Here is an 18389-nt window from a genome sequence, read left to right as displayed (position 1 = left end):
AGCACCACCATCTCCAGGAATACTCTGGGTAGCAGTGACGTCACACTATAGGGACTGTCAGTGCTCCATCATTTCAAATAATAAGCATCAAGCAAGGAAGTAGCACGTACCATTTTAAAAATCTTTGGTCTGACTCGACAGGGGTTTGAACCACTGACCTCCAAAACTCACAGTGGACACTTCAACCATTACACCATCGCATCAGATATTTAATCAGTCACTTTATGCAAACTAAGAAACCAAGCAAGTTTCCCAAAGGTATTTTATCATGAACAGGTGATGGTCCGGAGGTAATGCTCTTATATTTGAGTTGTCGATTCTAGGTTCAATCCCCGACCCGTCGATAAACTGTTGGATTGGTTCCACAATACCCATCCACTGGAAGAATGTTGAGACGGGTGTCCCGTCCGCTCGCATTAGTTGGTGGGCATTAATATAAGGATTCCATGGTGTGTTTCTTTACAAGAAAGCGAGCAATCGGCAACACCCTGAACAAATTACTAATGCCTCTCCAAATCAGCTCCAGTCGAACGTCAGATTCGAAATATAAACTTGAGGAAAAACCTCCTTCTACAATAATATGGGAAAAATTTGGCACTTTTCAGCGGTAGCAGAAGATTTTAGCATGAGCAGCACAATGGTGCAGTAGGTCAAGCCTTGTTGCATTGACCTTCCTTCAGTGGTGCCACTTGAATTCTCAGGGCTGCTCAGTGGAAATGTCCATACCTTGTGATGGAATAGTGACCTGTCCAGGATTGGTTCTTAGCCAAGGAAATGTTCACAAGTCATGAATTCACCGACACACACTGTCAAGGCTACAGGCTCATTGCCGCCGCCACGTCCACTATACAATGAAATTGCAGTTGTCTCTTGAAATGGCCGAGCCCTAGCCAGGTGATTTTGGCTGACGTTGAATAGTTATCGTTTTGCGACGATTACGATGAAAAGAGCACCTCATGGCCTACAAGGCCATGCAACTGTAATAGAAGATGCCTTCCCATTGTGTAACCTGGTCTACCCTCAGTGCTTCAAGAGTTAAGGCAGAGGACAGTTTTGCCATTTCTCACAAGGACCATGGTTTTGACTGAATGGTTTTGAACAAGGCCAGCACAAATCAAAATGATCACAATCATTATTAATTATTATTATTATTATTATATTTTTGAACACGGATTGAAATGGTGGGATAGTGGGGGTTTGGGTCATATCAGTTTGCACATTGATTGAAAGGGTGGGGGTAGTGGAGGTTTGGGCCATATTGGTTCACGAGTAAGTGACCACTATATTCGTTATGGGTGTGCGTCTGTCTGTCTGTCTGTCTGTCTGTCTGTCTGTCTGTCTGTCCCGAGCATAGCTCCGTGGGTTTTGATCCGATCCTGATAAAATTTGGGTGGGAGGTTTATATCATGATCTAGTTGTGTTTTCCTGAGAATGGGCGTGCTGCGCCCATGATAGGCGGAGCCACGGACAAAAAACATGTGTTTTTAGGGGGTAGCTGATTTCAAGTTACATCTTCTCCGAGGGGGTTTGTCGAATCCGGCAGGGGTTTCGGTGTTTGGTTAGCCCAATGGCACCTGCATAGCCCTACGGAGCTCGATTTTTCATTTTCGTCCCAAGGTCAAGGTCACAAGGTCACGAACTTAGAAAATGTCAAAAAAATCAATAAATTGGGCATCGAGCTCCTCGGGTTTTCAACTGTTTCGAATGAAAGTTGGTATGCAAGTCGTGCTCTTCGAGTACTACAACTTTCATCGTTTACGTTTTTCCCGATTCCCGCAAGTTTGCCCGTGGCGTCCCCTCGAAGGTCAAAAAAAATTAAAAAGGCGAACCGTGTACATTGCTCGTGAACCATCGCCATCTCCAGACTTGTCAGTTTTTACATTGATTGGCAGGGTGGGGTTAGTGGGTCAGGTCAGGTATAGGAGCATGCACCGGAGTGGAGCGTCGCTGCGTCCACTTTCCGTCAGTACTCCAGGGGCCCCCCGTCTGGCCATCCCCCAGGCATATGCCTGGCCCATCCCTTGAGATCTCCTTGAGATGCTGATCAACCTGCTGCAGCCACGAGGCACATGGTCGGACCATTGGCCTCCTCCACTCACGAGACTCCCTCACTGAGACAATCTGGTGAGCAGGATCAGCTTCAGGAAAACGAGCCACATGTCCATACAGCCACAGCTGAGCTCACGGACTATGCAGGTAACAAATCTCATTTGAGTCTCTCTCAGAAACCGCTCGTTGGACACAAAGTCTGACCAGGAATAGCCAAGGATTCTCCGAAGAGACCTGGTACCAAAGGAATGAAGTCTCCATTTTAGATCCCTGGTCAGAGTCCAAGTCTCACATCCATCGAGCAAGACTGGAAGCACAAAGAACTTGAAGACTTGGACTTTCGTCCTCCCACACAGGTACCGGCAGCACCACACCCCATGATCCAGTGAATCCCTGAATCCCCAGGCCCGACCCAGACGTCTGTTGACCTCTGGCTCACAGCCAGCAGAGACATGAATATCACTGCCAAGGCAAGTGACTTTCTCTGTGACATCAACATCCTCACCACAAACAGGTACAGACAGGATAGCAGCATCCAAGATGTCATTCAAAGCTCAGATGTTAGTTTTGACCAAGCAAACCCGTAATACCAGCAGCTCCGACTCCTCATTCAGGACCTCGAGGGCCCCCAAAAGGATATCTGGAGTCTCCGCAAAGATGACTGCATCATCTGTGAAATCAAGGTCAGAGATCTTGACATTCCCAAATGATGCACCGCAGCTTGATCTCTCCGCAATCCTCCTCTGAATCCAGTCCATACAAGCGCTGAAAAGTGTGGGGGCCAGTACACACCCATGATGAACTTCAGTGACAACTGGAAATAAGTCAGAGATGGTACCACCACATCTCACAGCACTCTCAGTACCAGAGTATAGTTCAGAAATTAGATCGATCAGTTTTGGCGGCACCCCACGAAGACCAAGAATCCTCCAGAGGGCATCCCGATTCACTGAATCGAACGCTTTACAGGGATCAACATAGGCTGCAAGCAGCCCCTGCCGAAACTCTCATCTACGTTCGGTGAGGACACGAAGAGCAAGGATACGGTCAATCGTTGATCTCTTTGGTGTAAAGCCTGACTGCTCTGGACACTGGTGCTCAAGCAGATGGTGGCGAACCCTATCAAGAATTATTTGAGTAAAGACCTTGCCCGGCACTGAGAGCAGCGTCACCCCTCGGTAGTTGTTGCAGTCCTGGCGGTCACCCATCCCTTTCCCGAGAGGGAGAACAAGGCCCCTCTTCCAGTCAGTTGGGAAGATGTGTTCCAGGCAAAGCACAGAACTGCATGCAATGACATGAGTGCAGCATTTCCACCAGCCTTGAGGAGTTCAGAATGGATGGCACTCCATTTGGGATGGATGGGGATGGCACCCAGGAGATTTACTCCATTTCAACTGGTTCACCGCAGCCTGTGCTTCCACAAACGACAGTGGATCACAGTTGATTTGAGGGTTAGCAACAGGGATTGTAACACCCCTGACATCCACCTCAACAGCTGGTGGATCAGCCTGGTACAACTGCTCAAAGTAACCGGCCCAGCGGGCCTTCACTTCAGACTCCTGCGTAAAAAGCCCACCGCCCTCTGCTCTAACTGCAGTACAATAAGGGATGGGCTTGGATGAACGCAATGCGCGAATTCCCCTGTAAGCAGGACGAGAATCACTTGACCACAGGTGATGCTGTAGCCCCTCACAGATTCCTCGCACATTGGCCTCCTTAGTGCACGTAGAGTTTTAAGCCTCAGCTCCATGAACAGCTGAGCTCTGCCATTCAACCTGGCCCTGTGACTCTGGGCAATGTTATCCAGTGTCCCTTGAGAGACAAAATTCTTCTTCGCCCTCCGGTGAGTTCCAAGACATCTACCCGCAACATCAAGGACGGTGGTCTTGAAGGCACTCCACAACTCTTCAGGATCCCCCAAAGCACCCAGACCCCCAAAATCTCCACTCAGCCTGTTCGGAAACTCCTCAGCTGCCCTCTCATTCTTGAGCTTGCTAACATCCAGCCGAGTCTGGGATGGTACCATTCTCCCAGATTTAAGCTGAAACTTAAGCATTGCTCCAACAAGCTGGTGGTCAGTATTGAGGAACTAAGCACTCCGGTAGACCCTGCAAATCTGGATCATCCTCCAGCGACCATCAACGAGGACATGGTCAATCTCCTTTGCCACACCGCCAGCGTTGAAATACCAAGTCCAGCGATGAGCTTGTGGGCACTGAAACCATGAACCGGCCACCCTAAGTCCATGACTTCTTGCAAAGTCAAGGAACTTAGTGCTATTCTGATTCACAGTTCCAGACCCATAGGGACCAACACACGTCTCATAACCATCCTTATCATTTCCAATTCATGCATTGAAATCCCCCAAGACGAGAAGAATATCTCACCTGGGGCACTGATCAACCACAGACTCGAGCGTGGCATCGAATGATTCCTTCATGGTGAGATCACTCACCTCAGTCAGAGCATAAACAGAGATCAGGGAAATGATAACGAAGGAGTGAGGAATCCTTCGTCTCATAATACACTCATTGACCGGTGTTACCTCAATTACCATTTGGAGTCAGCTTATTGGACACAGCTGCAGCAACTCCTTGGGCATGGTAACCATCAGAGCGACCAGACCAATCGTATGTGTAACCACCCGCCATGATCTCGCCGCATTCCGGTATCTGAACCTCAGAGAGTGCTGCAATACCGATGTCCAAACACTTGAGCTCAGATGATAACAGGGACAGGTGATCATCCTCTCTTAGGTATAGGACATTCCAGGCACCCACCCGAATGGACCGCCTCAGGTTAACGCAAGGAGACCGCCTCAGGTTAACGCAAGGAGACCGCCGTTTGGTGGACGACACCTCAGCACCACTCCGACACACTCTTCCGCAATCTGACCCGGGAATGTTACCCCGTAGTTTCCCTCCTATCATCAAAGATTGGGGTTCCCGAAGGCTTTGCCCCAATCCTGTCATCCGGTGAGTTGCCCTGCGAAGGGAAGCTACATAGAGCTACTCCCACGGAGTGGGTGTTCAGATTTTTTTGTGCGTTTGGAATGTTTTGCAGAATGAAGGGTTTTACGGTGGCCGGAGTTCAAATCCCGCCACCAACCTCCTCATAAAAAGTAACCCAACTGCAGGAGGACGTCCGCAGACACAGTTGGGCACTAGATATGGATGGCCGTTGGCTCACAAGGAGCTCCTCCACCCTTTGACAGGTTTTGTTTTTAATCCTGCTGGGTGTCCATATCCAAACACCCTCCTCACCAGGAAACCTGGTGGGGGGGACGGTTTAGTTGCCGACAACCGGACTATGGAACAGGTTCGGACAGGTTTTCATGGTACCTGCAGCAAGTCACAGATCTAACCTGACCTGACCTGAAGTGGTCGTTGGGTAGTGGGGATTTGGGCCATATCAGTTTGTACATTGATTGTAAGGGTGGGGGTAGTGGGGGTTTGGGTCATATCAGCTTGTACATTGATTGTAAGGGTGGGGGTAGTGGGGGTTTGGGCCATATCAGTTTGTACATTGATTGTAAGGGTGGGGGTAGTGGGGGTTTGGGTCATATCAGTTTGTGCATTGATTGTAAGGGTGGTGGTAGTGGGGGTTTGGGTCATATCAGTTTGTACACAGATTCGAAGGGTGGGGGTAGTGGGGGTTTGGATCGTATCAGTTTGAACACAGATTGGAAGGGTGGGGGTAGTGAGGGTTCGGGTCATATCAGTTTGTGTATTGATTGTAAGGGTGGGGGTAGTGGGGGTTTGGGCCATATCAGTTTGTACATTGATTGTAAGGGTGGGGGTAGTGGGGGTTTGGGTCATATCAGTTTGTGCATTGATTGTAAGGGTGGTGGTAGTGGGGGTTTGGGTCATATCAGTTTGTGTATTGATTGTAAGGGTGGGGGTAGTGGGGTTTGGGCCATATCAGTTTGTGTATTGATTGTAAGGGTGGGGGTAGTGGGGGTTTGGGCCATATCAGTTTGTACATTGATTGTAAGGGTGGGGGTAGTGGGGGTTTGGGTCATATCAGTTTGTACACAGATTCGAAGGGTGGGGGTAGTGGGGTTGGGGTCGTATCAGTTTGTACACAGATTCGAAGGGTGGGGGTAGTGGGGGTTTGGGTCGTATCAGTTTGAACACAGATTCGAAGGGTGGGGGTAGTGGGGGTTTGGGTCATATCAGTTTGTGCATTGATTGTAAGGGTGGGGGTAGTGGAGGTTTGGGTCATATCAGTTTGTGCATTGATTGTAAGGGTGGGGGTAGTGGGGGGGGGGAGGTGGGATTTGTTAGATTTGTCAAGTTTGTACAAACTTAATAAGTCTGTAAAAGGTGGGGGTGCGGGGGAATGTTGTTTCACATTTTTGCATGAAATCCAAAAAATACCAACACAATATTTGAAATATTTCCCACCAATTTTATGTCCACATGTACTCAATTTATGAATGCTGGGATGACATCATGTTTTTTTTTCCCAAGACCTTCTATTATATTCTATTCATATGAATCGTTTACTTCTGGTTGGTATCATGTCTATCGAAAATCTTGTGTGATCATATGGAGTTTCTGGAAATCATTGGAACAGCGATAGATGACGATTTTCATAATGGAGGAAAAAATCCATTGACCCATTTCATCTTGGGAGACTAACTCGGGGCCAGACGAGGCCGAATCGTGACACTTAAACAAGTGTAGGCTCGTGTGAGCACAACACAAAGGTATCATAAATCCAGTATGCTCACCTGCAACTCAACGCCGTAACCAGGATACACGGACACTGTGTAAGTGCAGTCAAGGTTGCTGAAGTAGGGAAATCCTGGAACCTCCGGAGAATCAAGATAACCGTCCGGTCCAGAAAAACTGAGATTGCAAGGAACTGAGCAGTGACACAGGAAGGGGGGGATAGGACAATGGTCATTGTTCATGAGTCATAATAAACTACATCAAGGAAATTATGTGCAGGAGGAGACCATTCAGCCCATCATGCTTGCATCACACCAATACCAGATTTTTAATAAATCCGTAAATCTGTTTTTTTTGGCTGCTGGTTGCATCACTGGTTAAGGGTACGGATATGCCGCTAATGCAGTGCCCCCGTTACCAGTTATCTGGTGCTCATTTTGCCGACCTCGGAAGGATGACAGGCTGAGTCAACCCCCTGGTGTTAATTCAACAGCCAAGCAGGATTTGAACTCAGGACCCGAGGATCCCAAGCCACCACCCTAACCGTGAAGCCAACACCATCCATAAAGGATAAAATTGCTAACCTATCACGCAATCAGATGTGTCATAAACAGACCATTAATAAATATTACACAATGATAGGGAGTTTCACATTACGAAGGTACAATGCCATATTGTGAAATTAATTGTAATCTGGATATTGGATCCTATGTTATTGATAACACATGACCACTTGAATGTGAATCATGTCAGGGGCAAGACGTCTGACGTGTACCGGTGCTAGCTTGCATGATGCCAAAGGAGGAATGACACAAGGGTTAGTCCGATTGCTGTTCCCATCTGAGCACATAGTCCATGGTACTGGGTTGGCAGATTCAAAATCCAACACATCATGTTGCTTTGTCAATTCTCAACTTCAATGTCCTTGTAAGTCATGTAAAAATGCACCGATGTCTCTGAATGTCCTTGTCCTGCAAGTGATATATGTGCATAAAAGTTCCTCCACGACATTCAGATCACTGTTAGACTAGCCACATACACGAAAAGAGGGCAAGTAGTTTACGGTACTTAAACATCCCCCACTTTGAATATAAACTTTAAAGCCAAATTTAATTTCAATCGTCATTTTCAGTCAATTTTAACACCATAATGTGTCGGAAAAGACTACCATCAGCAAGTTTATGGTCATACTTCAAGTAAACGGCAAGCAGGACACTTAGGTCAGCAAATGAATGTCGGAAGTGAATAATTATCAGGATAGAGGCATCGACATATCAGGTATGATAAAATTTTAGAATCTTTAGACCCACTTATTCCCTACTCTGCACTCCCTGCCCTCCCCTCTCTCTCTCGCTGCCAGCATGCTTTATACATCCACACCCCCACCCCCTTTTCCACTCCCTCCTCTCTCTCGCTACCAGTATCACTCACACACACACACACACACACACACACACACACACACACACACACACACACACACACACCCCAATTTCCTACAAATGTCCTTTTATACATTTTTTTGTCCCCTCCCCCCTCCTACACAATGAGAAAACAAAGGAAATCTTGGTTTTGAGGACAGATTCCATGTTTGTACAAACATTGCTGTTCCCATATGATTTATGTACATCTACAACATCCACAACTTGTGGCAGGTTTACATCCACAGCAACTCGACGACAGCCTTAGCTTGGATTGTCTGCCTTGTTCATCATCGTCTGCCTGGACAATCCTTTATGCTGTTGTCAATCTGCACAAGTTACAGCACCTACAACAGACAGAAGTTTGCACATACAAGCAAAATTTTCTCTATCCATTGTCTCGGTGGTCGGTCATGGATTCAGGATCGGTGGAATAACATACCTTTCTGACCAGTTTCATTTCAAACAGAACTTCAGAGACAGAACGGTCAAACAGACTTCTCAATGACTGGTACTTCCATGGGCAAAAGTAGTTCAACAGTTACGGTGGAAGTTGCATCACAGTATGAGATAGCTCAACATCACTTGACAAATGGACAATACTTTTGTTCACATTGCATGTTGAAAATGTAAATGCATATCAAACTATACTTTTAAGAGTATAGAGGATTTTTCTCCAAACGATGGACATTCAAACCTTTCCATTTCTTGAAACGTCTCTAAATATATCTCCAACCGACACCTCCTGGGGCGTTCAGTTCCAACGTGGAGCAATTTATTGTCTCGAGAATCCCCTACAGCAATGAGAGTTGGCAGATGGTGTGGATGATAAATAGAACCCCAAAAAAACCTCAGAAAACTCCATAGTACCATGGAACAGTCTATAAATTTTATCGACACCAACGTTGGACCAACACGGTATTAAAGTGGCTACTTGCTAATTTCAAGGCAAAACATTGCACAGCAATCAGCCGTGCCTCGTTATCTGCAAAATTCAATTTGAATGCCCAATGTAAATGAATCAAAAGATTTCAACGCGTTCACGCGGCTATACTCGAATCGAATATTTCAACTCTCTAAACAATTATAATTTATAAAAATATTCTGCTCATATTACTTCAGGCCGAGGTTTGCAACAACACAAAATATAATTTACAGATGAACCAACGGAGTCGAGAATTTTTGGAAAATTTTGGAATAGAAAATTCAAAATTGTAGGAACGACAGTCGTCGCACAATAAGCTTGGAGTCTTATGTGACGTGCCATTGCATGAAGTATAACCGATGAGCATCGTTCAAATAGACAACGGTGCAGCGCTCAGGTACGCTCTTGGGAGATTTTTGGCTGTTAAATGCGTAGTTCACGCGTCGGATTAATAATAATCGTAACATCCCAACCCGAGGCAGCATTCGTTGCATTTGGATACAATCGTTGGTGCATCGTTGTGTGTCATGCACACCGCTCTCCATTGCAACAAACCCGCTGCACTCCATTTTTTGTGTGTCGAGCAATGAGAGATGATGTTTTTTCAGGTGAGAATTAGAACAATTGTTTTTTTTTTTCTCATCACAATGTGACTTCTCAGTTCTGCGACTAAAACACAAAGGCACAGTTTTGTTTGAGCGGAAAGAACAAGGTGCTGCTCAAAATTAACGGTCAAGATGTGCTGGTTCACCGGTTGTTCTAGTTCGGGTAAATTGGGACTATAAACATATGGTCATGATTTCTGTAAGAAGTAATATTTCATCCAAATTATTGAAAAATAATGACACTAAAACGAGTGGATGCAAGTCCCTATTGCCAAAGACCCTCAACAACATTCTACCAAAACCTGGAGGAAACGATTGCTTTTTCACGCCCTGAGCTATCGTTGCCTACCTGGTGTCTGAACGGTTGTGATAATGGTTGTTGTGACAATGGTTGTGGTCGTCGTCTCTTCATCGGTCTCTGTTGTTGATGTAGTCATGGTGCCCTCGACGCCAATACTGCCCACTCTGGTGAAAACCTCGTCATTGGGACTTCCGATTCCCGTCGTGTCAGGCAAGGATCTGTTATCTGGCTCAATGTGTCCACCAGCTCCAGCTTTGTCTCCATATACCGGACTTGGCTGCTGCTCAGGCCCAACTACGCCAACGACATCCTTGGATTCATCTGATACTGCTACAAACTCAGAAACTGGATGGCTTGGCATCTCAGATGGTGCAGATTTCAATAATGTGGCTGTAGGCTTTAAGGGTTGCCGTCCCAGTTGTGAGGAATCCAAAAGATCCAGGAAAGGCCTGGTAGAAGAGGCAGATGCGGTATTTGGAGCCATGGTGTGAGCAGAGTTGTTGGGTACCCCCATCGTGCCAGTAATCATTTGTTCTTCCTGTTGTCTCCCTCTGAATGCCACCACTCCAGGTGAGAAGGCAACAGTGGTGGCGACGGGTGGTTGGGGTGAAGTAAACGTTTTATGGCCAGCCATGAAAGCCCGGCCTTTGGCAGTCTGCGTTGTCGCCATTGTAGTCAAGATTGATGTCGCCACAGCTGTAGTCATGATAGCGTCGTCATCAGGTTTATCGAGTCCCATTCTAGTCTCACCAGAGAATACCTCACCTTCATTTTTCAGGCCTTGTTCAGCCAACCCCACACCTTGACCCAAGAAATCTTTGTGCAGCAACGAACGGTGGAGGAGCTCAGCAAGAGAGCTGACTCGTTTTCTGCCGCCAGCTACTTCACGCCACGCGGGACTCGCCGTAACGGGAGCAACAGTGAGCAGCGGTGCATCTCGGCCTTCAGGAAGATCTCCCAAGGGGCCGGTTCGTGGCAGGAAGGTCACAGCATCTCTTGCGGAAGAGGCAGTATTATTTCCAGGTACTATAGAGAAGGGATCACAAGGAGTACAAACAGAAATCTGAGTCTCATGTTATCCTTAACAGCTACTCCATTTACAGCAACCATATTTACATTTTAGAAATTATCACGCTGGGCTGAATAGTCTCATCTTGTGTTTACAGTACAGCGCAACACCTGCAAACACGAACGAGTTAAAAGAGGAACTTGCTATAACTGGCAGGCAAAGCCTCGAAACAAGATGGCTTCCTCGACCTTGGCGTTTAAGCCATAATTCGTACAGACTCCACTTGTCATAGTTACAACAAAGATCATGGCCATCAGAAAACAAATTGAGAATCTGGCAGAGCCATTTCACAAGAGATCAAAGCAATCTGACACCACTTGAGGCAAAATAACAAGGTCAGACCAAGTTGATAAATGGTGGACAAAATTGAAAAGGCAAACACAAATGGATGCCACAAAGAAGGAAGGCCGTGGTAGCACAAAACAAACAAACAAACAAACAAACAAACAAACAAACAAAAACCAGATGAGCTTCATCAGTCGAAGTGTGTGGAGTGTGAAAATAAGGTGAAATACACCACCCTGTCTATAATTGAGGAATGCAACCTCGATTATATTCCTCAAGCTGAAAGGGGGATTTTAAGTAGTCCCTTCAAGAGGAAGTCACACCGAATCAAGATGATGTTCGAGTCAGTACTTTGGTCGCCAAGCCTCCATTCATGTGCTTCGCCATCAGTTGAGAATTTTTAGGAGGTAGCTTCGTGAAATATTGCACTTTAGGACAAGATACGTGATTACTCTTGCAATAACAAACCGTTTATGACAGCCCAGCCTTCCATCCAATAATTGCAAAGTCGAAATGTTTGATCCAGGAAATGGAAGCGTGCTGAACCTCGCTACGGGGTTATAGGTTTGTTTCGGCATCTCGGAGCATGCCACTCTTAAGATAAGGGACATTAAGCCAGCTGTCCAGTCTGCATTCAGGTTGTGGATATTTAAAGTATCAGTGTGCTAGTACAGCGGATAAACTCTTTGCCTTGAGATTCAATGGGATGTACAAGTTCATTATGAAGGCTGTTACGTTATGAATAAAGTAAATTGACAAATTGACAAAGTGAATGATAAATGGATGCAGCAGAGGTATGATGGGCCAAACGGCCTCCTGCTTCTTCGATATCCAGTTGTATAAATTAATTTGAATGAATCACAGCAAATATGGTGATCATGCATGAAGTCACATGGGACCTGCAAGACAGAAATGTCTGCTTCCAGAAAATATATAATACAAGGAAATTCAGGAAGGTAGCCTGACATTTACAGATTATTTTAATGCATGTTTCATACAAGGATGCAAAATGTTTCATTTTGTTAATGAAACAAAACTCCTTTCACTCCTCTAAAGGTCTCCAATTAATCCCACCCCACCGACTCTTCGTCGGACACTGCAGGATCTTTAATGTCCAGAAACTGCGATTCCACCGGGGTCATACATTCTGCACCTTGATCATCACCCCCATTACAATCACGGAGCACAACATGCTTTCCCTTCCCACAGCAAAGGCCGCAACATTACGTGTGCAATCTACACGATGTCCACAAAATGTGGCCAACGATGTCGATGCATTTCGAATTGGCCCAAAAATGCTCGGCGGCGGTATGCTCGTATTGCTGGTGAACATCATGCGAATGTGTTAATCACTCTCCAATAATTCACCTGGGATTCCCACGGACACATTGCCCCCATTGCATGGATGGCTTTCCAGTAATCATTGCTGTCAACTGCTCATGCGTCTTCACAGTGAACAAAATAGAGCTTAAAGTGCAGAAGAGAGGATAGCGGAGGGATGAAAGGCGGTCAGGATGGATATCTCAATATATGGTGGCCAGGGGAATAGAAACCCATTAATTTCCACTTTCAAATCACGTATGGCAATATAATAGGGTCAGATGAGTGACAGCAACGACACGAGTCTTTTTAAGTCAAGCAGGCCAGGTTGAGGAACTCCTCTCGCTTGTAAAGCTTACAGACAAGTACAGAAAGCATGTGCGATAAAGGGAAGGGGGGGGGGTGAGAAGTAAAATGAGTGGGTGAGAGGGTACTGGACCTGGACATCAGAGTGGGGAGGAGGCAGAGGGTGCAAAGGAAGAGTGTGAAGACATGAAGGAGAATGGATTATGTAAGGAACAAAGCAGGATGGGGGAAAGAGGGGGCGGCGGTGTAGTTGCATGTCAAAATCCGTGATTTTGCCATTAATAACAATATGTAGCTCATTTGGTTTTTGTTCCACAGTATTTAACCACAGTTAATATGGACCCTGGTCTACTCAAAGACCCACATGGAATAACCACCATCCACTCACCACAGGAGGAAGTCCCATTTATGGAGAAAACTTGAACCTCATGCCTGAGCAGAAATCTGGACTGAAGCAGATCATTCAAAGCCCTTGGTGTGTCCCCCATGGTACTCTTCACCCCATTCGTTTTACCAACAGATTCCAGTCAAAGGGAGCCAGCCTGCCATTCTAGCCATTACGTTATTCATGCTCATTATTAAAACGAACACACAACACACTCAATCTCCACTCCAAACACAATGGGCACCAACTAAAAACTCCATAATTTAGCCTCCACAAGGACAATACCACACTTGTCACCAACTCTTGCAATCCCAATTAGTTTTTACTCCAGAAAGTGTTAAGCTGCTCTTGAGGACCATCTATTTATTATGTGAGTGTTTCTATCTTTGCCGGTGGTCTTTGGGGCGCGGGGAATGGGGGACGCAAATTCTCTATGTAAATGTGTATTATGTGGCACCGCTGAGCTGTCAGTTGCCTATACACCGCCCAAATAAAGGTATGCGTCAGAAGAACGTGTTGCATGCTTGGAACAAAATCGCCCATCGAGTGGGTACTCTGCTGGTATATAAAACAATGAACAACCTCACATAGATACAGTATTGTGTTAGAGCTGGACGAAATGACAATAATCGTGAAATGCATGAAGGGTAAAATAAACACACGGACGGACGGACACACACACACACACACACACACACACACACACACACACACACACACACACACACACACACACACACACACACACACACACACACACACACACACACACACTTGTCACTAACCATCCTCACCCTTTGACCACAAAATAACACCAAGCTCCTAAAGATGTGCATTTCTGTGATTTTTTTTTGAAGGTATGTATGTATATATTGTTACGGATCTGGAAACCATTTGCATTCAACATACAGATGTCCCAAAAGTCAGTTATGTCGTTAAGTATGTGTGTAGTCAGATCCCCTTCCTTTTGTCTGGTGGGAGAATCAAAGGCGTGCGTTGCGATTTCTTTTTAGTTTGGTTATTAAATCTTTACATCCAACGAACCCTCCAACAAGCCATCTAACAACCATCCCATCTGCATGACCCCTCGGCTCATTACGATTCAATGTACCATCGTGCTTGCAGCCCTCGGTTCACAGGCCACAGCGCACCTTTGCCTGAGACGGATTCCCGAGGATGTTCGAGGCAGTTTCACCACCACGACCTTTCTCGAACACGCGCGGAGGGAGGGTCAGCTTTCTCCAAACAAGGCCGAAACGCCGCCCTGGAAAGGTATGCCGTGGGACCCTGTCCAATCAAAGGCGGACAGCGAGGTGTGTTCACCAAGGCCACTCTCCGCTGAGGGAGGTCCATAAATTCCTGAGCACTCTCTGAGTTTTGTTTGAGTTTTTGCTGTCACGTGGGTTGAGCAGAAGGTCGTCGAGGCGGCGAACGTGTCTCTGCTGGCCCTCTACAAGGAAGGAAAGAGCAACCCTGACCCCCCTCCGTGGACCCCGGCCATTCACCACCAGAGCTCCGCCACGAACCTCGAGTTCCAGACGTGCGACTGGGGACCAAACCAGCGACCATTGTCAGGTGCCGCAGCACAGAGTACCCCCTTTCTCCGACGGCCAGGTACCCATCCAAACTCTGACCCCCAGCTTGTCTCTCTCCTTGGCTGCGAGGGTCCAATAAAGAACTCTGGGTTTCTTTTCATTTGTGTGTGTGTCTGCGTGTGGGCCCGTATTTAAGTAGAACTGAATAAGTGTTTTTGGAACATTGTAAATACTGCTTGAATATTCGCATTAAGTCTTGCCGTTGTCTTTTACTGTAAATAAAACTTGTTAGAAATGTTCCCAATCCGTTTCCATCCCTTCTTGCATTGGTCCAGCATGGTTCAGATCTGAGTTTAGGCAGGGTTTTATCCCCGGTAATCGGACAATTGCAGCCGGGACGTCCTGGGCAGGCCCGCTCGAGTGCATCCGAGCCGGAAAGGTGGGTGGCAGAGTGGTAGTCGGTGGGTGTAATTCTACAGCTGCCGGTAGAGTGAATCCGGTTCGGCCAGGCGTTCCGAGGGCGTGGATCCCCGGTAGCCGAGACCGCTTGGTTACTTAGGTACATTGGATCTCGACAAAATAACCCTATGCCATGCGGTCGAGATATTGGCGTTTCACGGTCGGTTAAATGACCCGCCGGCTTGCGGAGTTATCCGAGCGACGGCCTGCAATTCCGGGGAGTTTGGTGGGAGACGACGCAAGCTTTCGCCACCTCGTGGTCGTTCTCGCCACCGACCCCCGGCCCACAATATGTATGTATGCATGTATGTATAATTAATTTACTTACAGTTGTCATAATTTTACTTATTCATTATTTTTTTAGGTGCTTTTTTTTTTCAGATCGCTTAAAAAACAAGGTTTAAAGTAATTGTATTTTTCCATGGAATTTTACAGGACTTTCAAGTCAACAACTTCTTTAGTGAGGCCCACTTCTATTTCAACGGCTATGTAAACAAACAGAACATGAGATTTTGGGCAGAACACCAACCAAACAAACATAGAGAACAACCAGTTTCTGCAGGAAAAGCAACAGTATGGTGTAGTGCTGGGACTCGGTAGCAAAAACTTGGTTTGGATCTGGCTGGCTTGGTAAGTTTGGCAAAAATCTACCTGGTCCTGGGTTAGCTCGAAACTCAGATAAGTATGCAGTTTTTAGCTTATCTGGAATTTACATTCCAGATAAGGTATTGTCATGGCGCACCATCTGTCTGTCCGTCTCCTTTTTCGATTTCTCCGGCCAAACCGCTTGGCCGATCAGTCTGAAATTTTGTCGCAACATTCCTCACCTGACTGGTAACAGAAATTGCAAAGCTCGTTCCGATCACATGACTTTAAGTGGGTCAAAATGGCTGACTTAGTAAATTTCTTCAAAAATCTTTTTCTCCAGACCCACCAGTCAAAATGCTACTAAATTTGGGTTTCAACATTAGGCCAGGGTAGGGATGTTAAATTGTGAAGCTCATGATGATCATGTGACTGGAAGTGTGTCAAAATGGCCGACTAAGTAAATTTTGGGGAAAAAATCGCATAAATTCCTTCAAAAATCTTCTCCAGAACCACCAGTCACAATGCTTACCAAATTTGGGTTACAACATTAGGATAGGGTCCTGATGTTAAATTGGGGAGGCTATGCTCATCACATGACCGGAAGTGTGTCAAAATGGAGGACGTCGTAAAATTTTTGGAAAATTGCATAAATTCCTTCAAAAATCTTCCTCACAGTTAAACCAGTCAGAATTCACCGAAATTTGGGTTGCAACATTAGGTCAGGGCCTAGATAAGCTACAGTTCCAGTGGTCCTATTTTTTACTACACGATCAAGGCTTATGGAAAAGCTAGAATCAAGCGTATGTAAATCAATCGCATGGGGATGCACAGCCTTGATCTAAGCTGCGTTGACAGGTATAGCTGGCCACAGCACTGCTCGCATTACAATACAACGATGTCCTGTGACCCTCCAACCCATGGACAAGAGGAGCCGAGTTTCTCCATCACACTTCATTTTTAGGGGTTCCTGTTGCCATAGAATAATACAAATGGTACCATTGGAAAGGAAATAATCAATTTACTTGGAACAAAAATGTGTTCGTTTAATCACAAACTTTCCTGTTTTGAAAGCCTCTTTCTGGGTTAGAAGAAGAAGTGCTAATGGCTTCTTCATGCAGCGGTTCAAACAAAACATGCATTATGCTACCAAAGCAGGAACCCTTTTGAAGGACATGGAAGGAGCACACAAATATTTACTGTGTAGTAATATTTCTCAAAGCAAAATAAAAACATATAGAAGTGCATGAAAGGAGCACAAAAAAACAACAGCAGTCACAGACACACCAACCATGTGCTATAAAAGATCCATTTTCACACATTTTACATTCTCAGTGACACTTACAAATAGACATGCAATAGGGCTGTGAAGTGCAACATGTCAACCTTTGATTAAACCAGTCAGCTGTCACGACGACGAAGTTCATTACGAAAAGAGATTACTGTCGACTTGACGACATGTAAGTGTAGATCGGACTTACTTGTTATCTCCACAGTTCTGCTGCTTGATATTGTTTATAAATTCTTATTCTGATGAAGCGTAACTTACATTGACTAATCAAATCTAAACACTATCTATTAGCCATGCTGTGGGACGGTGCTCGATGATGGAAACACTTTGCTCTGAAACTCAGAAAGAGAAATAACACGACCATTCTATAGATATAGCATTTCTGATACAAACACCAATGTACAGTTATACCGCACAGTTGCAAAATATTGCAATGACTTCATTTCATGTGACAGGAACATATCTGAGTTATTTTCCAAGTTGACAGCCAAACTCGGCTCTGACGCGCAACTCGCTGACTTCAAGTTTGGAAACTTGGTTCTGGTACAGCACTAGTTTGGTGTGCTATCAAAAGTAGCAATACAATAGGACCTTCCTTCTTTGGAAACGAAGCCGGAAAAATAGTGCAAATCAACACAGATAGATACGTGGACATGCTGCAAAGAAGATTTGTCCGTGTGGCAGCTGTCATCCAGAGGTGCGCCGAGAAAGAAGCAAGACATCATGATGAATTCAGTCATCTTCCAGCAAGACGATGCACTGTCAACCCAGGTGGTTCACTCATTTCTCGATGGACGGAGAACCCATGGCCTCCCTACTCCCCGGATTTGTCTCCTCCCGACGACGAGCTATCGGGGTCCCTCAAAGCTAAAGTCTACAAAAACGAGCTGTGCATACACTGCAAGGATCAAAAATAACATCAGATGGGAAATCAGATGGATACCAGCTCCATTTCTCAGCCTAGTCATCGACAACTTCAGCGTCCGTGTGGCAGCTGTCATCCAGAGGTGCAGTGCTTGAATCGATCACTTCATCAACATGACTGATGTTGTCACTCCTTATTGTTTATTTTTTGCAAAAAATAAAGAAAGATTTAACAAATCCTGTGTATTATTAGACAAAAATAAACAAAATCAACCAAGTAAATACAAAATATTGAAGTTGAATGAGAAGTTGT

At 45.7% G+C, this 18389-nt stretch overlaps 1 protein-coding gene across 3 annotated transcripts in view; it reads right to left on the bottom strand.

The window, feature by feature from the left end:
* SEZ6 (seizure related 6 homolog) overlaps window positions 1–18389 on the bottom strand; it is a 226182-nt gene that overhangs the window by 110095 nt on the left and 97698 nt on the right. For 2 of the 3 annotated variants that reach the window (XM_085859811.1, XM_085859810.1), the window contains exons 2-3: window positions 10026–11003; window positions 6785–6918 (exon numbers count right to left, since the gene is read on the bottom strand). In XM_085859811.1, coding sequence (XP_085715937.1) covers window positions 6785–6918; window positions 10026–11003 — 1112 coding nt within the window. The remainder of the gene's footprint in view (window positions 1–6784; window positions 6919–10025; window positions 11004–18389) is intronic. The other variant, XM_085859812.1, reaches the window with a different exon arrangement.

The sequence above is a fragment of the Eptatretus burgeri genome, chromosome 16 (assembly GCF_056783735.1).
Source record: "Eptatretus burgeri isolate ZD-2024b chromosome 16, Ebu_testis_v1, whole genome shotgun sequence".
In the NCBI taxonomy this organism is placed as follows: domain Eukaryota; kingdom Metazoa; phylum Chordata; class Myxini; order Myxiniformes; family Myxinidae; genus Eptatretus; species Eptatretus burgeri.
Note: the sequence above shows the minus strand (reverse complement) of the source record. Positions and strands in the feature narration are given on the sequence as shown.